The sequence below is a fragment of the Somniosus microcephalus genome, chromosome 1 (genome assembly GCF_052327205.1).
Source record: "Somniosus microcephalus isolate GS21.2 chromosome 1, FLI_Smic_1.0, whole genome shotgun sequence".
NCBI lineage: Eukaryota > Metazoa > Chordata > Chondrichthyes > Squaliformes > Somniosidae > Somniosus > Somniosus microcephalus.
In genome coordinates this window covers 318,926,800-318,954,626 of record NC_140987.1, presented here as the reverse complement: position 1 = coordinate 318,954,626, position 27,827 = coordinate 318,926,800, and the positions used below count along the sequence as shown (strand labels likewise).

General features: G+C 51.4%; 1 protein-coding gene across 1 annotated transcript in view; it reads right to left on the bottom strand.

Annotated features, from left to right (window-relative positions):
• LOC147124878 (gamma-aminobutyric acid receptor subunit alpha-3-like) overlaps window positions 1–15,106 on the bottom strand; it is a 15,784-nt gene extending 678 nt beyond the window's left edge. The window contains exon 1 of the mRNA XM_085987064.1: window positions 14,915–15,106. Coding sequence (XP_085843190.1) covers window positions 14,915–15,106 — 192 coding nt within the window. The remainder of the gene's footprint in view (window positions 1–14,914) is intronic.
• Between the last annotated feature and the right edge of the window lie 12,721 nt (window positions 15,107–27,827).

Below are 27,827 nucleotides of genomic sequence, written 5' to 3'. Positions count from 1 at the left end.
ACTCCAGTGTTTAACAGGAGACTGGGGAGAGGTGACAGGGCAGAGGCAGTATATACCCCAGGGAGGTTAATAGTTTATAAAGTTTAGAAGGTCTTAATTTTTGTGGTTATAGTTTCTAAGATCTATGTTGTGTAGCGGGGAGTGCTAGTAAACAAGGGCCCTTGAGTATATCATTTAATTGTAGAGTAATTAATGATATTGATTTGATTTAATTTAATTTAAATTTATTAAAGGGTAAGTCATGGCAACACAGCTCGGCCCCATGACATGCTCCTCCTGCACTATGTGGGAAATCAGGGACACTTCCTGTGTCCCTGATGACCATGTGTGCAGGAAGTGTATCCAGCTGCAGCTACTGACGGACCACATTGCGGCACTGGAGCTGTGAATGGATACATACTGGAGCATTTGCGCTGCTGAGGATGTCGTCGATAGCACGTTTGATGAGTTGGTCACCCCACAGGTAAAGTCTGCACAGGCAGGAAGGGAATGGGTGACCTCCAGGCAGAGTAATAGGTGCAGGCAGGTAGCGCAGGGGTCCCCTGTGGCCATCCCCCTCTCAAACAGATATACTGCTTTGGATACTGTTGGGGGAGATGGCTTATCGGGGGAAGGCAGCAGCAGCCAACTTCCTGGCACCATGGGTGGTTCTGCTGCAAAGAATGGGAGGAAAAAGAGCGGAAGAGCTATAGTGATGGGGGATTCTATTGTCAGGGAAACAGATAGGCGTTTCTGCAGCCGCAAACGAGACTCCAGGATGGTATGCTGCCTCCCTGGTACAAGGGTCAAGGATGTCTCGGGGTGGTTGCAAGGCATTCTGGAGGGGGTGGGTGAACAGCCAGTTGTCATGGTGCATATAGGTACCAACGATATAGGTAAAAAACGGGATGAGGTCCTAAAAGCTGAATATAGGGAGTTAGGAGGTAAATTAAAAAATAGGACCTCAAAGGTAGTAATCTCAGGATTGTTACCAGTGCCACGTGCTAGTCAGAGTAGAAATAGAAGGATATTCCAGATGAATATGTGGCTAGAGGAATGGTGCAAGTGGGAGGGATTCAAATTCCTAGGACATTGGAGCCGGTTCTGGGGGAGGTGGGACCAGTACAAACTGGATGGTTTGCACCTGGGCAGGACCGGGACCGATATCCTAGGGGGAGTGTTTGCTAGTGCTGTTGGGGAGCGTTTAATCTAAAATGGCAGGGGGTTGGGAACCTGTGCAGGGAGACAGAGGAAAGGTAAGTAAGGATAGAAACAAAAGACAGGAAGGAGAAAAGCAAAGGTGGAAGGCAGAGAAATCAAGGGTGTAAATCAAACAGGGCTACAGTAAATAATAATTCTAAAAGGACAAAGAGTGTTCAAAAAACAAGCCTGAAGACTTTGGCCTAGAAATTCAGTTGGTTGCGCCAGCCGTTAGCGCCTTAGGAGGAGTAGATGTCGGGCGCTAGGCGGGTAGCGCCCGGGCGCAGCGAGAACTGCGCCTCACCCCAACTTCACTCGAGATTTAGCGCCGGCGCAAAGTCTTTGCGCGCGCTCAGCTGCGCGCGCAAATCATGACGTCATTTCCTCGTGCAATGCCCTTTGTGTGCCCCAAACCGGAACTTCAGTGGCAATGCCCCATTGTGCGCCTGATGCCCCTAGCGACTGTTAAGTGGAACGGTGCTCAGCTGATGCGGGGCGCGGGGGGCGCAAATTAAAGGGCACTCCTCCTGCAATATAAAAGGCTGCCATTTTGCAGCACTCCCTCTTGCGAAACGGATCTTTGGAGAGAGACCAAGGTAGATAGCTTTCTGCTTTGGCCCAACACTCGGACAGGTACTTCTGGCTTCAGGCCACAGATTTCCACTAGTCTTTGCCTTCATTGACATCTCATTGTTTGCCAGCATATTATGGGGGCTGCAATGGGTGTCAACGCAGGCTTTCTCAATTACATCCAAAGGGCTCACAGACGCCGTGAGAAAGTGGCAGCCCTGGCTAGACGGAGAGGGGGCAACAGGCGTCGGCAAAGGAGGCCTTACCCACCCAGGGTATACCGCCAGCAGTTCACCTATCTCAACATGTCTGAGGAGCAGTGTGTTCGGAGGCTGCGATTCAGAAGGGACGTGGTCACAGAGATCTGCCACCTGCTTGGCGGTGATCTGCAGCCACAGCTGAGGAGCAGGACGTCTCTGTCGGTGGCAGTCAAGGTGACGGTGGCTCTCAAATTCTATGCCACCGGCTCCTTCCAAGCCGCTACTGGGGACATTGCCAACATCTCCCAGTTCGCCGTGCATTGCTGCATCCGCCAGGTGACCAATGCCCTTTTCCAAAGGAGACGTCAGTTCATCTCCTTCTCCATGGCCCTTGCCAAGCAGCAACAGCGTGCAATGGGCTTTGCAGCATTCGCGGGCTTCCCCATGGTGCAGGGCGCCATTGACTGCACGCATGTGGCTTTGCGGGCACCTCTGGAGAATGCCGAGGATTACCGCAACCGGAAGGGCTACCATTCGCTGAACGTACAGCTGGTGTGTGACCACAGGCAGCTCATCCTAGCTGCCAATGCCCGCTTTCTAGGCAGCAGCCACGATGCCTTCATCCTGCGACAGACTTCTGTGGCAGACATGTTCCAGGCCCAGCCTCACCCACGCGGATGGCTTATCGGGGACAAAGGCTATCCTTTGTGTACCTGGCTGATGACCCCGCTCCGTGCGCCCAGCACCCCTGCTGAAGAGAGATACAACGAGAGCCATCAAGCGACCAGGAACATCATCGAACAAACAATCGGCGTCCTGAAGCAACGGTTCCGCTGTCTCGATCGTTCTGGTGGAGCCCTGCAGTATTCGCCGGAGCGAGTCTCCCATTTCGTGGTCGTTTGCTGCATGCTGCACAACCTGGCTATCAGCAGGACTCAGCCACTGCCACCACAGATTGGAGGACCACCTGAGGAGGAGGAGCAGGAGGAGGAGGAGGAGGACCAGCACAGGAGGGAGGCACAAAGTGCAAGGGCCGCCCGTCGCCGGCTTATTGAACGTCGGTTCTAGGCCCCCTCTCAGGGACTGGCTTGTGCCAATGTCAGCAGATGAATGTAGCCGCTCCACAAGCCCTCAGCCGAGCAGGGCAACCAGGACTTAACCAAAAAACCATGCACACTGCAATTTAACAACAATAATTTATTGAAAACCTCTGCCCTTCCCACATTACATGCTCATGTGGAGAAGCCCCCTCCAAAAACACAAAACTACCAGTCTCGGCCTTACAAAAAGAAAGAAAGACACCAGTCTCGGCCTTACAAAAAGAAATAAAGACACCAGTCTCGGCCTTACATAAAGAAATAAAGACACCAGTCTCGGCCTTACACAAAAACAACTGCACCAGTGTCGGCCTTACAACAAGCACCAGGCATTTCTGCATACCTCTACTTTTTGGCCTGCGAGGGCGATGCCTTGCGCATCCTTGCCTGGCCCCTGCCCGCCCTGCTGCTCCTCCTCAATGCGAGTCCAGTGGCTGCAGCAAGGCTGGGGGAAGGCTGCTGAGGGGCAGATGGCGAGACGGCAGATGCCCTTGGGGGTCGGCCTGCACCAGCTCTGGCCTTGGAGTGGCTGGCTGCTGACTGCTCCAACTCTGGCTGGGCGGCAGCAGTCTGTCCAGCAGCTCATGGCAGCTGCAATGGTGGAGTGGCAGTGTCGGCTGCAGGAATGGTGGCAACCTGGCAGATCGCAGGTGCTGGCTGGTCGCCTGAGACACTGGCACTCGCACGGGCCAACACTGCAGCATGCGCAGCAAACAGCCGAAGGACAGACTGCTGGGCTGCTGCTGCGCGGCGAGTGCCCTTGCAATGCCTGGCTGATCCAGCGAGGGTGGCAGCAGTTAGTGCCCGTGTAGCCCTGGTCTGTGTCCGCATGACACCAGCCAGTGAATGGACGGCACGACTGAGCACTTGGCTAGAACCCGACTGTACTGCCGCAAAGTCCTGCAGACTCCTGGCCTGTGCTGCCGCGATGTCCTGCAGACTCCTGGCCTGTGCTGCCGCGATGTCCTGCAGACTCCTGGCCTGTGCTGCATTGAATTGTTCCAGACTCCTGGCCTGTGCTGCACTGAATTGTTGCAGACTCCTGGCCTGTGCTGCCCCGAATTCCTGCACACTCCTTGCCAGTGGCTCTATGGAGTCAGGCATCCTTGCCACTGCAGCCATGAGCTCAGTGTGCCTGCGCTCAGCCTGGACGGCCATTTCCTCTAGGAGGAGCACCTCCTCTGCGCTGACCATCGCAGGACTGGAGGCCGCACTCACCCTCTGGGGAGAAGTCCGCCGAGCTTCCCCACCCCTCCCGCGTTGCTGCAGGCCGCTGGGCCCCGGAGCTTCACTCTCCTCCGACCCTTCCCCCCGGCTCCCCTCCAGGGAAGCCGTGTCCCCTACACCGCCATGGGCTGGCGCGGCTGAGGGTGGCACTGATGGGCCGGCTTCCTCTTCCTCCTCCTCGTCTTCCAAAGGGCTGACAGTGGCAGCTTGAGGGCCCGCCTCCTCACCTGGCGATTCTCCATCTGAAAGCAGGAAGGCACAAGAGTAGCTTTAGAGTGAGGACAGGGTGGCAGCGAGGGAGGCATGAGTGGTGCCATTCACCGCATTGGTCGGACAGTGGCAAAGGATGCTGATCTGATGCGCAAGTGGAACGAGAGAGGTCCAAAAGGTGATGCCCTTACCATTGGTGCCCAGAACAGGGTCGGCATCTCCACTGGCGACGGGGCCAATGCGCTCCACACGCTGGTCGAGGTCGGAGAGCTCTTTGAGGTCAGGATGGCCTCCGCCGGTGTCAGTGCGGTTGCACCGGTTGTGCGCAACCTTGGCCTGCAAGAGAAAGGACGGCCTCTAAGTACAGTGTGAAGCCCTGATCTTGTCTGCACTGCCTCCCATGGTCGAATAGCTTGTACAGTGTGTAGCCCTGATCTTGTCTGCACTGCCTCCCATGGTCGAATAGCTTGTACAGTGTGTAGCCCTGATCTTGTCTGCAATGCCTCCCATGGTCAAATAGCTTGGACAGTGTGTAAAGTGCTGAATGTGCAATTGATTTTCATGCCAGTCCCATAGCTGCTGGATGAGGGCTGGCAATTAGGGCTTTCAGGTCCCTTTGCCCATAATGTGAGGTGCACATGCAAGGATGAGGAGGACACTGGAAAGGGTACTCACCCTGACAACCCGAGTGAGGTCATTGAACTTCTTCCAGCATTGCACAGGACTCCTGGCAACCACGCTGTTGGAAGAGACCCTGTTGGACACCTCCCTCCAGGCTTTGCGGTAGGCGCTGGGCAGCGGCCTCTTGCCACCTTCTGGGAACAAAACATGGCGCCTGCGCTCCACTCCACCAACCAGCACCCTCAGGTCTCCGTCGCTGAAGCGCTGCGCTCTGTCCCTGGCCTTCTCCATAGTCCTGGGCGTTGTACAGCTGAAGCTGAAGTGGTCAGGCCTAGGTTGAGGGCTGCAGTGTGCAGGGCGTGGCAGGCAAACAAATCGACCCTCCCCCTTTAAGAGATGACCGGCGCCAGAGTGTCTGCCGTCAATCAAGAACTCGCCGCACCTGCGCTGCGCCCGGCCTCGGGGGTATCGCTCAGCACCGCTGGCTTAGCGCCTAAAGATAGTTGTGCATCGCCTGTTTTAGCGCAGCAGCAACCTCTTGGGGCGTTGCGATTGAATATCGGCGAAGGGGGTGCGACTTTGCGCCGGGCGCAAAATTTAGCGGCCGCCCGACTTTACCGCCCCAAAAGTGGCTACACTGAATTTCTAGGCCTTTGTGTCTTAATGCGAAGAGCATTCATAATAAGGTGGATGAATTAGCTGCGCAAATAAATGTAAACGGATATGATATAATTGGGATTACAGAGGCATGGCTCCAGGGTGACTAAGGCTGAGAATTCAACATCCAGGGGTATTCAATATTCAGGAAGGACAGGCAAAAAGGAAAAGGAGGTGGGGTGGCATTGCTGGTTAAAGAGGACATTAACACAATAGTAAGGAAGGATATTAGCTCTGATGATGTGGAATCTGTGTGGGCAGAGCTGAGAAATATCATGGGGCAGAAAACGTTAGTGGGAGTTGTATACAGTCCCCCAAACAGTAATGCTGAGGTTGGGGATGGCATTAAACGGGAAATTAGAGACGCGTGCAATAAGGGCACTGTAGTTATCATGGGTGACATTAATCTACATATAGATTGGGCTAACCAAATTAGTAACAATACTGTGGAGGCGGAATTCCTAGAGTGTATACGGGATGGTTTCCTGGACAAAATATGTCAAGGAACCAATTAGAGATCAGGCCATCTTAGACTGGGTATTATGTAATGGGGAAGGATTAATTAGCAATCTTGTTGTGCGAAGCACCTTGGAGAGGAGCAATCATAATATGGTAGAATTCTTCATTAAGATGGAGAGTGAAGTAGTTGACTCAGAGACTAGGGTCCTGAATTTAAATAAAGGAAACTACGATGGTCTGAGGCGCAAGTTGGCTAGGATGGATTGGGGAATGTTACTTAAAGGGTTGAAGGTGGATAGGCAATGGCAAACATTTAAAGATCGCATGGATGGACTACAGAATTTTTTCATCCCTGTTTAACATAAAAATAAAACAAAAAAGGTGACTCAACCATGGCTAACAAGGGAAATTAGGGATAGCATAAGATCCAAGGAGAGGACATATAAATTGGCCAGAAAAAAACAGCAAACCTGAGGATAGGGAGCAGTTTAGGATTCAGCAAAGGAGGACAAACGGATTCATTAAGAGGGGGAAAATAGAGTATGAGAGTAAGCTTTCAGGGAACATAAAAACAGACTGTAAAAGCTTCTATAGATATGTGAAGAGAAAAAGATTGGTGAAGTCAAGCGTAGGTCCCTTGCAGTCAGAATCAGGGGAATTTATAATAGGGAACAAAGAAATGGCAGTCCAATTAAATACATATTTAGTTCTATCTTCTTCACAAAGGAGGACACAAATAATTCCCAGAGATGTAGGGGAACATAAGGTCTAATGAGAGGGAGGAACTGAATGAAATCAGTATTTGTAGGGAAATGGTGTTAGGGAAATTGACGGGTTTGAAGGCCAATAAATCCCCAGGGCCTGATTATCTACATCCTAGGGTACTTAAGGAAGTGGCCCTAGAAATAGTAGATGTATTGCTGGTCATCTTCCAAAATTCTATAGACTCTGGAACAGTTCCCATGGATTAGAGGGTAGCTAATGTAACCCCGCTATTTAAAAAAGGTGGTGAATGCTAGAGTCCATTATAAAAGATGTAATAGCAGAGCACTTGGAAAACAGTGACAGGATTGGACAAAGTCAACATGGATTTACAAAAGGTAAATCATGCTTGACTAATCTACTAGAATTTTTTGAGTATGTAACTGGTAGAATAGATACGGGAGAACCAGTGGATATGGTGTATTTGGACTTTCAGAAGGCTTTCGATAAGGTCCCGCATAAGAGATTAGCGTGCAACATTAAAGCACATGGGATTGGGGTAAGGTACTGACTTGGATCGAGAACTGGTTGGCAGACAGGAAGCAAAGAGTTGGAAAAAATGGGTCTTTTTCCGAGTGGCAGGCAGTGACTAGTGGGGTACCGCAGGGATCGGTCCTTGGACCCCAGCTATTCACAATATATATTAATGATCTAGATGAGGGAACTAGATGTAATATCTCCAGTATGAAGGGGAAGTGCAACAAGACCTGGGTGTCCTTGTGCACCAGTCACTGAAGGTAAGCATGCAGGTGCTGTAAGTGGTTAAGAAGGCAAATGGTATGTTGGCCTTCATACCAAGAGGATTCGAGTACAGGAGCAAGGGTGTCTTGCTGCAGTTGTACAGGGCCTTGGTGCGACCACACCTTGAGTATTGTGTGCAGTTTTGGTCGCCTTATCTGAGGAAGGATGTTCTTGCCATGGTGGGAGTGCAGCGAAGATTCATCAGACTGATACCTGGGATGGCAGGAATGACGTATGAAAAGTGATTGGGTCGATTAGGATTATATTCGCTAGAGTTTAGAAGAATGAGAGGGGATCTCATTGAAACTTATAACATTCTAACACGACTAGACAGACTAGATGCAGGAAGGATGTTCCCGATGCAGGGGGAGTCCAGAACCATGGGTCACAGTCTAAGGATAAGGGGTATGCCATTTAGGACTGAGATGAGGAGGAATTTCTTGACCCAGAGAGTGGTGAACCTGTGGAATTCTCTACCACAGAAGGCAGTTGAGGCCAATTCATTAATATATTCAAGAAGGAGTTAGATATATTTCTTAAGGCTAAAGGGATCAAGGGATATGGGGAGAAAGCAGGGACAGGGTGCTGAATTTTGGATGATCAGCCATGATCTCATGAAATGGCGGAGCAGGCTCGAGGGGCCGAATGGCCTACTCCTGCTCCTATCTTCTATGTTTCTATGTTTCAGTGTGCTTCATCAAATTATTCTCGTTGAAGCATGAACTTCATTCCCCTCTTCATCAGCAGGTGTTGGTATCCAAGAAAAGAAAGACTTGCATTTTTATAGCGCCTTTCACGACCACCAGATGTCTCAAAGCACTTTACAGCCAATGAAGTACTTTTGAAGCGTAGTCAATGGGAGAGTTATGATAATAGAGTGCTGGACTCTGCTGGGAAAATTAAGGAACTAGTGGGATGAGATTAGATGGAAGAGTTAGGATAATATAGGGATGGGCTTTGATGGGAGAGTTAGGGTACTAGTGGGATGGGCATTGATGTGTGAGTTAAGGTCCTGGAGGGATGGCCTTCAATGGAGAGTTAGGGTAATAGAACGATGGCCTTTGCTTGAGAGTTAAGACTAGAGAGATGGGTTTGATGGGAGTGTTGGGGTTACTAGAGGGATGGGCTTCAATGGGAGATTTAGGGTACTAGAGTGATGGGCTTCAATGGGAGATTTAGGGTACTAGAGTGATGGGCTTCAATGGGAGATTTAGGGTACTAGAGTGATGGGCTTCAATGGGAGATTTAGGGTACTAGAGCAATGGGCTTTGATGGAGAGTTAAGGTTCTTTCGGAATGAATTTGGTGCAAAGTTTGGGTACAAGAGGGATGAGCTTTGGTGGGAGCATTAGCGTACTAGGGAGATGGGCTTCAATGGGAGAGTTAGGGTAAAAGTATGATGGGCTTCGATGGGAGAGTTAAATTAATAGGGGGATGAGCTTCAATGGGAAAGTTAGTGAACTAGTGAGATAGGCTACGATGGGAGAGTTAGTGGACTAGTGGGATAGGCTATGATGGGAGAGTTAGGGTAATAGATCACTAGGCTTCGCTTGAGCGTCAAGAGACTAGAGAAATGGGCTTTGATGGGAGACTTAGGATAACAGAGGCATGGTCTTGAATGGGATAGATAGAGTACTAGAGGGCTGGCCTTCATTTGAAAGTTTAGAAACTAGAGGGATAAGCGTCATTTGAGAGTTTTGGGACCAGATGGAAGGACTTTGATGGGAGAGTTAAGGTACTAGAGGGAAGGCCTTGGATGTGAGAGTTAGGGTAAAAATGGGATGGACTTTGATGGAAGAGTTAGGTACTACAGGGAAGGCCCTGGATGTGAGAGCTAGGGTTCTGGGAGAATTATGGAACTAGTGGGATGTGCTTTGATGGGAGAATTAGCATAATATAGGGATGGGCTTTGATGGGAGAGTTAGGGTACTACTGGGATGGGCATTGATTTGTGAGTTAAAGCCCTGGAGGGATGGCCTTTGATGGAGAGTTAGGGTAATAGAATTATGGCCTTTGCTTGAGAGTTAAGGGATTGAGAGATGGACTTTGATGGGAGTGTTAGGGTATTAGAGTGATGGCCTTTGGTGGAGAGTTAAGGGATTGAGAGATGGACTTTGATGGGAGTGTTAGGGTATTAGAGTGATGGGCTTTGGTGGAGAGTTAAGGGATTGAGAGATGGGCTTTGATGGGAGTGTTAGGGTATTAGAGTGATGGGCTTTGGTGGAGAGTTAAGGTTCTGTAGGAATGAATTTTGATGCAGAGTTAGGGTACTAGAGGGCTGGGCTTCAATGGGAGAGCAAGGGTAATAGAGGATTTCCAGCATCTGCAGTATTTTGCTATTGTAAGGGTAATAGAGGTATTGGTTTTGATGTAGAGACAGGGTAATAGAGTGTTGGGCTTCAATGCAGAGTTAGGGTACTAGTGGGATAGGCTTCGATGGAGTGTTAGGGTAATAGAGGGATAGGTTTTGCTTCAGTGTTATATTACTAGAGAGATGGTCTTTGATGAGAGATTTAGGATAATAGAGGGATGGGATTCGATGGGAGAGCTAGGGCACTAGAGGAATGGACTTTGAAGGAGAGTTAGGGTATTGGAGGGATGGCCTTTGATGGAGAGTTAGGATACTATTGGGATGAGCTTTGATGGGAGAGTTAGGGTTCCAAAGAAATGGGCTATGAGGGAGAGTTAGAGTACTAGAGTGATAGGCTTCAGTTGAGAGTTAAATGACTAGCGACATGGGCTTTGATGGGAGATTTAGGATAATAGAGGCATGGACTTCGATGGAGAGTTAGGTTACTAGAGGGTTGGGCTTCAAAGGAGATTTAGTGTAATGGAGGGATAGGATTCGTCAGAGATCTAGGGTAATAGAGGGATGGACTTCAGTGGTAGATTTAGGGTTATAGAGGAATGAGTTTCACTGGGCTAAATGGTCTTCTCTCATTGAACATTGCAAGCCCAGAGAACACTTAATGCTTTGACCAAACTGACATCAGGCCCTAACCATACTATCCGCACACGAATCGATGCAATGTGCCCTTTCCCATCGGCTCTGTGTCATCTCACTATAGAGCTGGAAAGTGTATAAAATGGACCCAGGATCGAAAACTGCCCAGGCAAAGCATTGGATCTTTGGAGCAGGCAGCTAGTCAAACGTCAGGCCACTACTAAGTGATTGGCCTGGAAATTGGATGATGCCACGCCCGTTTAAAGGGCACTAAATGGGCAACTAAACCTCCAATATTGCGAGCAGGAAATGCTTGGCCCGCCATATTGGTGTAGGCAATAAACTAGGCATCCAGGGTCCATGTACATATTGAATTTAATGGGGTAAAAATTGAACCTTGTTGTGCCCGTTTTACTGGGCATAAAATGGGTGCAACGAGGATCAATTTTGGGGGCCATCTGTGCCCAAGGAACCTGAAAAACGTTCGACTCGTAATTGGGCCCGACCATTTTTGTGGCCGTCACCTAAAGCAGACAGAACACAGGAACAGGATGAGGCCATACAGCCCCTCGAGCCTGTTACACAGGAACAGGAGGAGGCCATTCAGCCCCTCGAGCTTGTTACACAGGAACAGGAGGAGGCCATTCAGCCCCTCGAGCCTGTTACACAGGAACAGGAGGAGGCCGTTCAGCCCCTCGAGCCTGTTACACAGGAACATGAGGAGGCTATTCAGCCCCCCGACTTAGTTACACAGGAACGGGAGGAGACCATTCAGCCCCTCGAGTCAGTTACACAGGAACAGGAGTGGGCCATTCAGCCCCTCATGCCTGTTACATTAGGAACAGGAGAAGGCCATTCAGCCACTTGAGCCTGTTACACAGGAACAGGAGGAGGCCATTCAGCCCCTTGAGTCAATTACACAGGAACAGGAGAGGGCAATTTAGCTTCTCAAACCGGTTACACAGGAACCTCTAGACTTGACTATTCCAACACACTCCTGGCTGGCCTCCCACATTCCACTCTACGTAAACTTAAGCTCATCCAAAACTCGGCTGCCTGTGTCCTAACTCGCACCAAGTCCTGTTCGCCCATCACCCCTGTGCTCGCTGACCTACATTGGCTCCCGGTTAAGCAGCACCTCGAGTTCCAAATTCTTATCCTTGTTTTCAAATCCTTCCATGGCCTCGCCCCTCCCTATCTCTGTAATCAGCTTCAGCCCCACAACCCCCCGAGATATCTGCGCTCCTCTAATTCTGCCCTCTTGAGCATCCCTGATTATAATCGCTCAACCTTTGGTGGCCGTGCCTTCTGTTGCCTAGGCCCTAAGCTCTGGAATTCCCTGCCTAAACCTCTCCGCCTCGCTACCTCTCTTTCCTCCTTTAAGACACTCCTTAAAACCTACTTCTTTGACCAAGCTTTTGGTCACCTGCCCTAATTTATCCTTAAGTGGATCGGTGTCAAATTTTTTGTCTTAAAATACTCCTGTGCAGCGACTTGGGACGTTTTACAACGTTAAAGGCGCTATATAAATACACGTTGTTCTTGTTGTTGTTGATGAACAGGAGGGGGCCATTCGGCCCCTCGAGCCTGTTACACAGGAACAGGAGGAGGCCATTCAGCCCCTCGAGTCAGTTACACAGGAACAGGAGGAGGCCATTCAGCCCCTCGAGTCAGTTACACAGGAACAGGAGGAGGCCATTCAGCCCCTCGAGTCAGTTACACAGGAACAGGAGGAGGCCATTCAGCCCCTCGAGTCAGTTACACAGGAACAGGAGGAGGCCATTCAGCCCCTCGAGTCAGTTACACAGGAACAGGAGGAGGCCATTCAGCCCCTCGAGTCAGTTACACAGGAACAGGAGGAGGCCATTCAGCCCCTCGAGTCAGTTACACAGGAACAGGAGGAGGCCATTCGGCCCCTCGAGCCTGTTACACAGGAACAGGAGGAGGCCGTTCATCCCCCTCGAGCCTGTTACACATGAACAGGAGAAGACATTAAGCCCCTTGAGCCTGTTACATTAGGAACAGGAGGAGGCCATTCAGCCCCTCGAGCCTGTTACACAAGAACAGGAGTGGGCCATTCAGCCCCTCCCACCTGTTACATAGGAACAGAATGAGGCCATTCAGCCCCTCGAACCTGTTACACACGAACAGGAGAGGCCATTCAGCCCTTCGAGCCTGTTACACAAGAACAGGAGAGGGTCATTCAGCTCCTCGAGGCTGTTACACAGGAACAGGACGGGGCCATTCAGCCCCTCAAACCTGTTACACAGGAACCGGAGTGCGCCATTCAGCCCCTCCAGCCTGTTACACAGTAACAGGAGAGGGCCATTCAGCTCCTCAAGCCTTTACACTGTAACAGGAGTAGACCATTCTGTCCCTCTAGTCTGTTACACAGGAACAGGAGGAGGCCTTTCAGCCCTCGAGAGTGTTACACAGGAACAGGAGGGGGCCATTCCGCCCCTCAAATCTGTTACACAGGAACAGGAGAGTGCCATTCAGCCCCTCGAACCTGTTACACAGGAACAGGAGGAGGTCATTCAACCCCTCGAGCCTATTACACAGGAAACAGGAGGTGCCATTCAGCCCTCGAGCCTGTTACACAGTAACAGGTGGGGGCCATTCAGCCCCTCGAACCTGTTACACTGGAACAGATGGAGGCCATTCAGCCCTTTGAGCCTGTTACACAGGAACAGGAGGAGGCCATTCAGCTCCTCGAGCCTGTTACACAGGAACAGGAGGAGGCCATTCAGCCCCCTGAACCTGTTACACCGGAACAGGAGAGGGCCATTTAGCCCCTTGACCCTGTTACATAGGAACAGGAGGAGGCCATTCAGCCCCTCAAGCCTGTTACACATGAACAGGAGGAAGCCATTCAGCCCCTCGAGCCTGTTACACAGGAACAGGAAGAGGCCATTCAGCCCCTCGAACCTGTTACACAAGAACAGGAGGAGGCCATTCAGCCCCTCGAGCCTGTTACACAGCAACAAGAAGAGGTCATTCAACCCCTCGAACCTGTTACACAGGAACAGGAGAGGGCTATTCAGCCCCTTGAGCCTTTTACATTAGGAACAAGAGAGGACCACTCAGCCCCTTGAGCCTGTTCCAGTTTTCAATTAGGTTGTGGCTGATCTGTATCTTAACTACATTTACCCGCCTTTGCTCTGTAACCGTTAATATCCTTACCTAACAATAATCATATCAGTCTCAGTTTTTAAATGTTCAATTGACCTCCAGCCTCAACAGCCTTTTGGAGGAGAGAGTTCCAAATTTCCACTACCCTTTGTGTGAAGGGGTGCTTCCTGACATCACCCCTGAACGGCCTGGCTCTAATTTTAAGGCTATGCCACCTTGTTCTGGACTCACCCACTAGAGGAAATAGTTTCTCTATTACCTTATCAAATCCTTTAATCATCTTAAACACCTCAATTTGATCATCCCTTAATCTTCTATACTCGAGGGAATACAAGCTGAGTCTGTGCAACCTTTCCTCATAATATATAACCCTTTTAATACCTTTAATATGTAAATGAACAGCTAAACACCTGTTTCAGGTCACCTAACAGAAAACCGATTGTGGTGATCAGGGCATGTGTCGGGCCTCCTCCGCTTAACATTCTTGAGCAGCCTAAGCCGCGGCCACCAACTGAAGGCAGTGTTAAAACTGAACCTGCCTGTGGAGACAGGAGGAGCCGGGCCAAGGCTCCACAGTCATCGCGATCACAGCCCCCTCTCGCTGACTGCTTCAACTACCCTCAGTCCATCGGGAGTTCCTTTTTGGCCGCTGCCGGCGAGGTAAGTGGCCTGACATTTGTGCTCCTAGAGTGGGCGAGCTGCTTGAGGAGGCCAGACAGGCTCAGGCACAAAATGTTAATGAGGCCCGAGGCCAATTACTGGCCAGCCTCGGGCCTCTTGGTTAGGGAGTACGGACAACCCGTACAGCACTGAGTCTGAGTCCAAAAAATGCAATCAAAGCTACAGCTCATGTTCCTACTAGGCCAGCCCAGTTGGTGCTCTCCACCAGCAGAACACTGACTCACCTCTTCTGTACAATGTTTCAACACATGCGCAGAAGAAACAAGTTTAACCGAGAGCCAGAAATGGTATTGCTCGAGGCAAACTCAAATGGGAGGTTGGTTGGGAAATGTGGAGGCCGGGAATCAAGCCTAGGGCCTTCTTGTTTTGTGTTAACCAGCTGAGGTTTGAGGGCAACCCACGCAAGGTGGTTCAATGGAGTGTGGCGAAGCTCACCTTCATCTCCTGAGCTTCCATGGCTTTCCTGCCATCCCACGGCCAGCTCCGTTTGGTGAAGTAGTTCACGGTCGCAAACTCAATCAGCGCCGAGAACACAAATGCGTAGCAGACGGCGATAAACCAGTCCATGGCTGTCGCATACGCCACCTTGGGTAAGGAGTTCCTGGCAGAGATGCTCAGCGTGGTCATCGTGAGCACTGTGGTGACTCCTGGGAAATAAAACACCGCCGTTAAATTCAGATCTTGTTTGATTCAGATTCTGTTAGAGGATTTCTTAGTGGTTACTGTCGCAACAAAGGGTTGTTAATCTGGCAACAATAACTCTGCTCATGATGCATGCACGAGTGGCTTTTATAATAACAAGCTTTATTACAGTGACTGATTTGGTCTTCTATTTTTACTAAATGACATGCAAATAATACCAGACAATGCTGGAAATACTCAGCAGGTCAGGCAGCATCTGTGGAGAGAGAAACAGAGTTGACGTTTCAGGTCGATGACCCTTCATCAGAACAGATTTAGTTCTGACGAAGGGTCATCGACCTGAAACATTAACTGTTTCTCTCTCTCCACAGATGCTGCCTGACCTGCGGAGTATTTCCAGCATTTTCTGTTTTTATTTCAGATTTCCAGCATCCACAGTATTTTGCTTTTGCAAATAATACCACCTGGTTCCCAGGCTCCGACTACCTCCGAGAAGGCTCTCTGGCCCAAGTGAAGAACACAAGTCCTGGAATCACCAGCTCCCGCTCTCCAGGCCCTCCACGTGGCTGCATGGCTCTGGACTTCGAGAACGCTCTGCCTTAAAGGGGGAAAATGTTCTATTCTTATCCTATAATACAACCTTGGCCTGTGCCTATCTAAGACGTCGGTGTGAACACGTAGTTTGCACGTTTAGCTGGGCTGTATTTTAGGTGTTTACCCAGCTTTGAATACTTTCAGCCTTTGCCTCTGCGCTACAAGCTTTGTTTATAATACAGTAAGTGTTCAGGCCAAATGCTTATCCCGTTCCCTAGACCTGGGTATTTTCATTCTCTGCCCTTGCGTTTCCAAACTGTCTGTTGTTCAGATACAGAGACAAGATTAAGATTTCCCTTTCTCTCACATTTGCTCTACCACTAAAATGCTAAAAGAAAGGAATGCTGGGATAGATCGACTTTTTAAATCATCTTAAAATGCACTTTGAGATGTCCGGTGGTGATGAAAGACGCTATATAAGTGCAAGTCTTTCTTTTTAAAACATTCTAGCGCATTTCATAGCTTGTTGTTAATATAAATGACCCGAAGCACCACACTCTCGTAGACCTCAGCCAAGCTCAGTAGGAAGGCAGGCTCTTCCCCATAGGGAGATCACTAACTGGATACTGTCCACATCGCTCCATGGCCTCCCCCTTCTCTTTCTCTGTAACCTCTTCCAGCCTTACAACTCCCCTCCGAACTCTTCATTCCTCTGACTCTGTACCTTTCTCCTTTAGCAACCTTGCCTTCAGTGACCATACTCTGGAATTCCTTCCCTAAACCCCTCCGCCTCTCCACCTCCCTCTTATCCTTTAAGACCCTCACTAAAACCCATCTGATTGATCAAGCTTTTGGTCACCCCTCCTGCTTTGGCCGGGCACCATTTCTTTGGATTCCGCCCCTGTGAAGCCCCTTGGACATTTTTCTACGTTAAAGGTGTTATATAGTGCAAGTTGTTGCAGAGTCACGTGAAGTGCTGCCACTCAGCTCTTAGAAGCTGGCTCAGGAATGAGGGTTTCTAACCATCCTGGATTATCCTGGAATCTCGAGAATTAAAGATAAATCTCCCCGGACACTGCAGTGAGCACCCCGGGATGTGGGTGGGGTTTGCCTGACCATTAGGGTCTGTGGAGCGGCTCAATAATTTGGTCAGTTGAATGGAAGCACGAAGCTGGATAATCCTTTGTCTGGGGCAATTGCCACCTCTGTAATAACACACACGATTGGAGTTGAGCTGGATTGAGTGCTGTTTTACCTCAATGTGGTGTAGTTCGTGTTTGACCAGTTAATAGAGACTTGGGGAGGGGTGAATTTCCTTAGAGGGTCTCCCAATAGGTCGCTGTAAGTTCAGCGGAAGATTGGCGGATTCCTCATTTGCCGATCAAGAGAACTCCTGAGGGAATTCGTGTTGGACGTTTGTTTGGTTTCCACATATACTACAAGGATATTAGGCCAGATCCACTACTCCAGCCAGTTCCAAAAGCCCAGCTAAGCTGTGCCCTTACTCCAGGACTCACTAGCGCAACATTTTAGATGAACATTTGGTTCTGGTAAACATTTGAGTTTAGTTCTTGCATCAGTGAGATTGCACTTTGCTGCTTTTGGACATCAGTATGCTCAACAGATGATGGCAGGTTCATTCCTGTGCATTTCAGCTGTTGGTACCTTACTCTCTGGTCTGCTGTATATTGTGTGGGGCTGAACCTTCATAGCCTTACCATGACTGCACCATTTCCAGTGTCAGCCAGCATGCTGAATATTTGCTGCAAATGTTCTCACCCTAATGCAAAATGAGAGCTCGGTTTGACCTACTGCTGCTGGTATTTTCACACAGCGAGTTAGGGGGCAGTGGAACTCAATTCCAGGGTTAGTGGTTGAAGCAGAAACCATGTGGTGGTGTTTGTATGTCTGGTGCCGGGATTTAATTTGTCTGGGTAGGGTGGGAGGACTGGTCTTGATGTAACTGAAGAATGGTGTTGGCGGGTTTCGCTGGCGGATCACTTGTTCTTGGACTGCTCATGCTATCCGCTGCTGCTGGTTCCCCATTATCTCCAGCTCAACCATGTCAGCATCCAGCGGGGCTTCCCACTGCTCCATGTCCAGGATCTATCCACAGTCAACAGTGAAATGATGCAGGACGCAGCATGCCATCATCATCCGCGATACTCTTGGCCTATATTGCCTGATCGTCCTGACCGGTCCAAGCATCTAAAGTGCTGCTAGGAACATTGGAACAGGAGGAGGCCATCCAGCCCCACGAGCCTGTTCTGCCATTCAATTAGATCACTGTTGATCTGTATCTTAACTCCATTTACCCACCTTGGTTCCGTAACCCTTAATACTCCAACCCAACAAAAATCTATTAATCTCAATTTTGAAATTTTCAACTGACCCCCAGCCTCAACAACTTTTGGGGGAGAGAGTTTCAGATTTACACTACCCTTTTAGTGAAGAAGTGCTTCCTAACATTGTAGGAATTAATGAATTCCTACGAATAACTGAGATCGACACATGGGAGCAATTAAACAGGTCTTTACTCAAAGGAGATGCCACAGGGACTCCTGGGCAGCCCCGTGGTTTGCGACATGATGTCATTGCGTTTGCCCGCGTTTTCCCGCGCTCTTAAAAGGGCCACGCCCCGTACATGCAAACTCTATATACAAAACACAGTAATGCCTAACACAATGGTACAGGTTTAGGCTGGTGTTAGAACATCATTAAAGGGAATTATATACAGTTATCCAGAGTCATTCAGTGGTTCTGCCACATGCGTCCCCCCAGAATTCGCTTTAACGGACAAAGTCAAATGGTGAGGGGTCTGACAAGCCTGTCAGAACGACTCCTGTACTCTCGAGGTGGAGGCTGCTGGGCAGCTGGTGGTTTGGCGGGCAGTCGCACTTGATCTGCCGTAACGACGATGGGTGGTCGACCCAGTCTCGGCGGTTGTGCTGTCTCGACGGGGCAGTCGAGGTCTAAATGCGCTGGCTTTAAGCGGTCGACTGAAATGTGGTCTGGTTTACCACCGACATCTACCGTGAAGGTTTTGTCCCCTGCTTCCAACACGCGGAAGGGACCAGTATACGGGGCCTTGAGCGGATCTCTATGTGCATCATGGCGAATAAAAATGTGTGACCTCTGCGGCCCGTGGTGCGAAGTGGGCACCGGTGCAAAACATCTGGCCGCCTCTTGTTGACTAGCAAGCTGGGCAGACGCGGACCATGGCTCTGTCGATGTTGATAGGAAGTCCCCTGGGACGCGCAGCGGCTGACCATAGACAAGCTCCGCTGATGAAGAGTGAAGGTCTTCTTTGGGGGCCGTGCAAAGGCCCAACAGGACCCACGGTAGCTTGTCTGCCCATCCAGCGCCCTGGAGGCTGGCCCTCAGGGTGGCTTTCATTGAACGGTGGAAGCGTTCGCAGAGGCCATTCGCCTGTGGGTGGTAGGCTGTGGTGCGGTGTAATTTGACACCGAGTCCTTGGGCCACTGCATTCCAGAGTTCGGAGGTGAACTGCGGTCCCCTGTCCGACGAAATATCTGCGGGCACTCCAAAACGGGCGAACCAGGAGGAAATGAACGCCCTGGCCACGTCCGCCGAAGTAGTGGATGACAGGGGGACCGCCTCTGGCCATCTGGTGGTGCGGTCAACCATGGTCAGGATGTGTGAAAAACCATGGGAGGGTGGGAGTGGTCCTAACAGGTCCACGTTGACATGGTCAAAACGTCGCTCCAGAACTGTGAAGGCGGCCAACGGAGCTTTGATGTGGCGCTGTACCTTAGCCTTTTGGCAGACCACGCAGGTGTTGGCCCAGTCGCGGACATCTTTGTGCATGCCATGCCATACGAATTTCACTGACATCAGTTTCTGAGAGGCCTTCATTCCAGGGTGTGACAACCCATGTATGGCATCGAACACTTTGCGGCGCCAGACGACCGGCACGACAGGGCGAGGATCCTATACGGAGACGTCACACAACAGCATGGTACCTGCCAAATGGAACTTGACGTCGGCCAACTGGAGGCCAGTGATGGCCGTTCTGTAAGCCTGGACTTCCGGGTCTGAGGCTTGGTCCACTGCCATGAGGGCGTAGTCGATGCCCAAATGAACCATATTGACGATCGCGCGGGAGAGGCAGTCTGCCACCAGGTTGTCCTTACCGGCCACGTGCCGTATATCCGTGGTGAATTCAGATATGTAGGTCAGTTGACGCTGCTGTCGGGCTGACCACGGTTCGGCGGTCTTGGACATGGCAAAGGTCAGCGGCTTATGGTCCACAAAGGCGGTGAAAGGACGTCCTTCCAGAAGGCACCGAAAATGGCGGATGGCCAGAAAAAGGGCGAGCAACTCCCGGTCGAACATGCTGTATGCTCTCTTGTTCTGCCGTAGTTGACGGCTGAAGAATGCCAACGGCTGCCACATCCCGTTCACCCACTGCTGTTGCACGGCACCGACTGCGTAGTCCGACGCGTCGGTGGTGAGGGCGATGGTGGCTCCTGGCAGCGGGTGCGCCAGCATGGTGGCGTTGGCTAAGGCGCTTTTGGTGTCAGCGAACGCTCGGGCCATGTCCTCCATCCAGTCTACCGGGTTCTTGACATGTCTTGCCCTTGAGGGCCTCGTACAGGGGCTGCATGAGTAGTGCCACCTTAGGCACGAAACGGTGGTAAAAGTTTACCATGCCTAGGAATTCCTGCAGGGCCTTAATGTTCTGCGGGCATGGAAAAGATGTCACCACCTCTACCTTCGACGGTAAAGGAACCGCTCCCTCTGAGGTGATGCGATGCCCCAGGAAATCAATTTGGTGCAGGCCAAACTGACACTTGGCCGGGTTGATAATCAGGCCGTGTTGGCTGAGGCGTCGAAAAAGGGTGCGTAGGTGACAGGTATGTTCTTCCTTGGTAGGACTGGCAATTAGAATATCGTCCAGGTAGACGAAGAGGAACTTGAGGTCCCGCAGCACGGAGTCCATCAGGCGTTGGAAAGCCTGGGCTGCGTTCTTTAACCCAAACGGCATCCGTAAAAACTCGAAGAGGCCGAATGGGGTGATGACTGCGGTCTTCTGAACGTCTTGTGGATGAACTGGGACCTGGTGGTAGCCCCGGACGAGGTCGACTTTTGAGAACACGGTGTTCCCTGCCAAATGGGCAGAGAAATCCTGGATATGGGGGATCGGGTACCGATCAGGAGTGGTGGCGTCGTTTAGCTGTCAATAGTCGCCGCATGGCCGCCATCCGCCGCCAGGCTTCGGGACGATATGGAGGGGCGAAGACCAGGGACTATTCGACCGGTGAATAATCCCTAACCTTTCCATGGTTGCAAACTCCGCCTTTACGACCGCCAGCTTGCCAGGTTCCTGGCGCCGGGCCCGCGCGTAGACCGGGGGGCCGTTGGTGGTGATGTGGTGCTCCACACCATGTTTCGTGGCTGTGGAGGAGAACGTGGGTCTTGTCAGGTCGGGGAATTCACTGAGCAGGCGAGTGAACTTATCAGGAGTCGGGAACGCACAGGAGACGGTGCGTGACATAGTGTTACTGCGGTAACACGGAAGAGAATGAAAGGTTGCTGCGTTGATCAGCCGTCGGTTCCTAACGTCGACCAGGAGGCTGTTGGCGCACAGGAAATCCGTGCCGAGGAGGGGCTGGGAAACTTTGGCCGTAACAAACGCCTAGTGAAAACGTTGCCCCCTGAGGCACAACTCCACTTGCCGTCTGCCGAAGGTCCGAATAGTTCCGCCATTGGCCGCTTCATGGGCGGGGCCGTGATTCCCCGTCTGCACATCGAGGGCGGACGCGGGTAAAATGCTGCAATGCGCTCCGGTGTCACACAGAAAACGACGACCGGAGAGAGTATCAGTGATGAACAGCAATTATCCCGCATTGCCGACCGCCATCGCGGCCGCGGGGTGCCCGTTAGACCCGTTCCTCGGTGGTCGCAGTGTAAGTTGTTGTTTTTTTGGGGGAAAACTGCAGGGAGGGTGGCAACGCTTCGCCTTCGCGCCGAACTGCGCATGGTAGAAACACAGCCCAGCAGGTTGACGAGCTGGGGCGGCGTCTGCGTGGGATGGGTGCCTCGTGGCGGTGCAGTACTGCCGAGTTACAGCTAAAATTTTGCAGCCTCCGCAGCGATTGTTGCGCAGTCTTCTATTTCAGACCTGGCCAGGGCAGCTTGTACCTGTTCAAGCAGTTGGCTGAGGAAAATCTTGCGGAAGAGGAAACATTCCCGTTCTGAGCCCAGGAGTGTGAGCATTTGGCTTATCAACTCTGAAGGCTTGGAGTCCCCGAGCCCAGGCATAGGGAGTAATCGACGGGCGCGCTCCAATTTTGTGAGCCCAAAAACCTGCAGTAACCGCGCTTTGAGGGTTTCATACTTGCGCTCCGTTGGGGGGTTTTCGAGGAGGTTGACAATCCGAGAGGCGGTAAAGCAGTCGAGTGCAGAGACCACATAAAGATATTTGGTCTGATCCGCATCGATGTTCCTCAGGGCGAACTGGGCCTCGACCTGAATAAACCAGGGCGCTTGCCGCTCCCAGAACTGCGGTAGCTTTAGTGAAACGACGTTTGCTTCTATGCTGTGCTCTTCTTCTGTGAAAACGTTCACAAAAACGGGGTCACCAATGTAGGAATTAACAAATTCCTACGAATAACTGAGATCGACACAGGGGAGCAATTAAACAGGTCTTTACTCAAAGGAGATGCCACAGGGACTCCTGGGCAGCCCCGTGGTTTGCGACGTGATGTCATTGCGTTTGCCCGTGTTTTCCCGCGCTCTTAAAGGGGCCACGCCCCGTACATGCAAACTCTATATACAAAACACAGTAATGCCTAACACAATGGTACAGGTTTAGGCTGGTGTTAGAACATCGTTAAAGGGAATTATATACAGTTATCCAGAGTCATTCAGTGGTTCTGCCACAACATCATCTCTAAACGACCTGGCTCTAATTTTAAGGTTATACCCCCTTGTTCTGGACTCCCCACCACAGGAAATAGTTTCTTTCTATCTGCTCTATAAACTCCTTTGATCATCTTAAACACCTGAATTAGATCACCCCTTAATCTTCTATACTCAAGGGAATAGCAACCTGTCCTCATAATTTAACCCGTTTAGCCATCAGCATTGCAAAGACTGGTGGCACGGGTACTCCTTTGGCTATTGATGCAGTGTTGCTCAGCAGGAGACTGTTGTGTCCTGAGCCATGTGGAGAGAGCATGGCCCTTGTCGTCAAGGAGCCATTCACGCACTTGCTGCTTTTACTGGAAAAGCACAGGCACTGTGGACTGTCGCAGTACAGCTGCCTCGTGGCTCCTCCACGGAATCCACACGCACACCTGCAGAATTTTCAAGGCATGGTCTACGACTAATTGCACATTTACTGCCTGTTCAGGAAGGCCACAGGCTCATGGAGTGGTGCCCTGATGGCAGCATGTGTGCAGTCGATGCACTTGAGAGAAGCCTGCACTGGCTGCAAACCCAATATCCCACTCATGCTGATTCCAGCTGTCCATGGCGAAGGTGATGAATCGGCCAGCTCTTCTGAAGATGGTATCCATAACTTGCTTGATGCAGGAGTGCACGGCTGACTGGCTGATGTGCCACGGCACCTGCTACAGTCTGAAATGAGCAGTGACGAAAGAATTTAGAGCCATCGTGACCATAGGCACTGCATGGTGACGTCAGTGTGAGCCCCAGCTCTAGCTGTAGGTGACCCAAGACAGAAATAGGCTGTAGCCTCTTAAGACATTGATCCTTGCTGAAATGGAGCTATGTTTTGTGGTTTCTGCAGACCCTGTTATGTCAGTGTGTTCTGTTAAATATCCCAGTTTACGTCCGCTAACATCCACTTGCCTGAGCAGGTCTGTGTCCTGATTGACTGGTATGGGACCCTGGGTGTATGTCCTGATTGGCTGGTGTGGGTTCCTGGGCCTGTGCCCTGATTGGCTGGTGTGCATCGCTGGTTCTTTGTCCTGATTGGTTGGTGTGGGTTCCTGGGCATGTGTCCTGATTGGTTGGTGTGGGTTCCTGGGTCTGTGTCCTGATTAGCTGGTGTGGGACCCTGGGGTTGTGCCCTAATTGGCTGGTGTGAGTACCTGGATCTGTGTCCTGATTAGCTGGTGTGGGTTCCTGAGCCTGTGACCTGATTGGTTGGTGTGGGTTCCTGGGTCTGCGTCCTGATTGGTTGGAATGGGTTCCTGGGTCTGTGTCCTGATTAGCTGGTGTAGGAACCTGGGTTTGTGCCCTGATTGGCTGGTGTAAGTTCCTGGATCTGTGTCCAGATTAGCTGCTGTGGGTTCCTGAGTCTGTGTCCTGATTGGCTGGTGTGGGTTCCTGGGTATGTGTCCTGATTAGCTGGTGTGGGACCCTGGGTTTGTGCCCTGATTGGCTGGTGTGAGTTCCTCGATCTGTGTCCTGATTAGCTGGTGTGGGTTCCTGCGTCTCTGTCCTGCTTGGCTCGTGAAGGTTCCTGGATCTGTGTCCTGATTGGCTGGCGTGCATTCTTGGGTCTCTGTCCTGATTGTTCGGTATAGATACCTGTGTCTGTTCCCTGATTGGTCTTTGTGGGTTCATGGATATGTGTCCTGATTGGTTGGTGTGAGTTCCTGGATCTGTATCCTGATTAGCTGGTGTAGGTTCCTGAGCCTGTGTCCTGATTGGCTGGTGTGGGTTCCTGAGTCTGTGTCCTGATTGGCTGGTGTGGGTTCCTTGGTCTGTGTCCTGATTGGCTAGTGTAGCTTCCTGGGTCTGTGTCCTAATTAGCTGGTGTGGGAACCTGGGTTTGTGCCCTGATTGGCTGGTGTGAGTCCCTGGATCTGTGCACTGATTAACTGGTGTGGGTTCCTGAGTCAGTGACCTGATTGGTTGGTGTGGGTTCCTGGATCTGTATCCTGATTGGTTTGAGTAGTTCCTGGTTCTGTGTCCTGATTACCTGGTGTAGGAACCTGGGTTAGTGTCCTGATTGGTTGGTGTGGGTTCCTGAGTCTGTGTCCTGATTGGTTGGTATGGGTTCCTGGGTCTGTGTCCTGAATGGCTGGTGTGGGGTCCTTGCTCTGTGTCCTGATTATCTGCTTTGGGACCCTGGGTTTGTGCCCTGATTGGCTGGTGTGAGTTACTGGATCTGTGTCCTGATTGGCTGGTGTGAGTTGCTGGACCTGTGTCCTGATTGGTCAGTGTGGATTCATGGGCCTTTTTCCTGATTGGTCATTGTGGGTTCCTGGGTCTGTGACCTCATTGGTTGGTATGGGTTCCTGGGTCTGTGTCCTGATTGGCTGGTGTGGGTTCCTGAGTCTGTGTCCTGATTGGTTGGTATGGGTTCCTGGGGTTGTGCCCTGATTGGCTGGTGTGAGTTCCTGGATCTGTGTTCTGATTAGATGGTGTGGGTTCCTGAGTCTGTGACGTGATTGGTTGGTGTGGATTCATGGGTCTTTTTCCTGATTGGTCATTGTGGGTTCCTGGTCTGTGTCCTGTTTGGTTGGTCTGAGTTCCTGGATCTGTGTCCTGATTAGCTGGTGCGGGTTCCTGAAACTGTGTCCTGATTGGCTGGTGTGGGTTCCTGTGTCTGTGTCCTGATTAGCTGGCGTGGGTTTCTGGGTCTCTGTCCTGATTGGCTGGTGTGGGTTCCTGAGTCTGACTCCTGATTTGCTAGTGTGGGTTCCTGGGTATGTGTCCTTATTAGCTGGTGTGGGTTCCTGAGTCTGTGTGCTGATTGGTTGGTATGGGTTCCTGCGTCTGTGTCCTGATTGGCTGGTGTGGGTTCCTGAGTCTGTGTACTGATTGGTTGGTATGGGCTCCTGGGTCTCTGTCCTGATTGGCTGGTGTGGGTTCCTGAGTCTGTGTCCTGATTTGCTGGTGTGGGTTCCTGGGCCTGTGTCCTGATTGGCTGGTGTGAGTTCCTGAGTCTCTGTCCTGATTAGCTGATGTGGGTTCCAGGGTCTGTGTCCTGATTGGTTGATGTGGGATCCTGGAACTGAGTCCTGATTGTTCGGTATAGATACCTGTGTCTGTTCCCTGATTGGACTTTGTGGGTTCATGGATCTCTGTCCTGATTGGTTGGTGTGAGTTCCTGGATCTGTATCCTGATTAGCTGGTGTGGGTTCCTGAGTCTGTGTCCTGATTGGTTGGCATGGGTTCCTGGGTCTGTGTCCTGATTGGCTGGTGTAGCTTCCTGGGTCTGTGTCCTAATTAGCTGGTGTGGGACCCTGGGTATGTGCCCTGATTGGCTGGTGTGACTTCCTGGATCTGTGTGCTGATTAACTGGTGTGGGTTCCTGAGTCAGTGACCTAATTGGTTGGTGTGGGTTCCTGGGTCTGTGTCCTGAAGGGCTGGCGTGGGGTCCTTGCTCTGTGTCCTGGTTATCTGTTGTGGGACCCTGGGTTTGTGCCCTGATTGGCTGGTGTGAGTTACTGGATCTGTGTCCTGATTGGCTGGTTTGAGTTTCTGGACCTGTGTCCTGATTGGCTGGTGTGCATTCCAGAGTCTGTGTCCTGATTGGCTGGTGTAGCTTCCTGGTTCTCTATCCTAATTAGCTGGTGTGGGACCCTGGGTTTGTGCCCTGATTGGCTGGTGTGAGTTCCTGGATCTGTCCTGATTAGCTGGTGTGGGTTCCTGACTCTGTGTCCTGATTGACTGGTGTGGGTTCGTGGCTTTGTGTCCTGATTGGCTGGTGTGTGTTCCTGGGTTTGTGCCCTGATTGGCTGGTGTGAGTTCCTGGATCTGTGTCCTGATTAGCTGGTGTGGGCTCCTGAGTCTGGGTCCTGATTGGCTGGTGTGGGTGCAGTGGGTCAGACACTGTTCTTTCACCCTCTGTGACAGGGTGGCGCAGTGATTCAGACACTGATCTTTCCGCCTCTGTGACCCGGTGGTGCAGTGGGTCAGACACTGTCCTTTTCCATCTCTGTAACTGGGTAGTGACGTGGGTCACGCACTGTCCTTTCCCACTCTGGGACTGGGTGGTGCAGAGGGTCTGACTCTGTCCTTTCCCCCTCTGGGACTGGGTTGTGCAGTGAGTCAGGCACTGTCCTTTCCACCTCTGGGACTGGGTGGTGCAGTGGGTCAGACTCTGTCCTTTCGCTCTCTGTGACTGGATGATGCAGTGTGTCAGACACTGTCCTTTCACCATCTGGGACTGGAGGGTGCAGTGGGTCAGACACTGTCCTTTCCCCCTCTTGCACTGGTTGATGCAGTGGGTCAGGCACTGTACTTCCCCCCTCTGGGACTGGGTGATGCAGTGGGTCAGACACTGTCCTTTCCCCCTCTGGGACTGGGTGGTGCAGTGGGTCAGACACTGTCCTTTCCTGCTCTTAGACTGGGTGATGCAGTGGGTCAGACACTGTCCTTTCCCCCTCTGGGACTGGGGCGGTGCAGTGGGTCAGAAACTGTCCTTTCCCACTCTGGAACTGGGTGGTGCAGTGGGTCAGAAACTGTCCTTACACCCTCTGGGACTGGGTGGTGCAGTGGGTCAGACACTGTCCTTTCCCGCTCTGGGACTAGATGGTGCAGTGGGTCAGACACTGTCCTTTTCTACTCTGAGACAGGGTGCTCCAGTGTGTCAGACATTGTCCTTTCACCCTCTGGGACTGGGTGGTGCAGTGGGTCAGACACTGTCCTTTCCCCCTCTGGGACTGGGTGGTGCAGTGTGTCAGACACTGTCCTTTCCCCATCTGTGACTGGGTGGTGCAGTGGGTCAGACCCTTTCATTTCCACTCTGGGACTGCGTGGTTCTGTGGGTTTGTGTGCTGACTAGCTGGTGTGGGACCCTGGATTTGTGCCCTGATTGGCTGCTGTGAGTTCCTGGCTCTGTTCCCTGATTAGCTGGTGTGGGATCCTGAGACTGTGTCCTGATTGGCTGGAGTGGGTTCCTGGGTCTGTGTCCTGATTAGCTGGTGTGTGTTCCTGGGTCTGTGTCCTGATTAATCGGTGTGGGTTCCTTGGTCTGTGTCCTGATTGGCTGGAGTGGGTTCCTGGGTCTGTGTCTTGATTAATCGGTGTGAGTTCCTGGGTCTGTGTCCTGATTAGCTGGTGTGGGCTCCTGACTCTGTGTCCTGATTGGCTGGTGTGGGTTCCTGGGTCTGTGCCCTGATTGGCTGGTGTGGGTTCCTGAGTCTGTGTGCTGATTGGCTGGTGTGGATTTGTGAGTCTGTGTCCCAATTAGCTGGTGTGGGACCCTGGGTTTGTGCCCTGATTA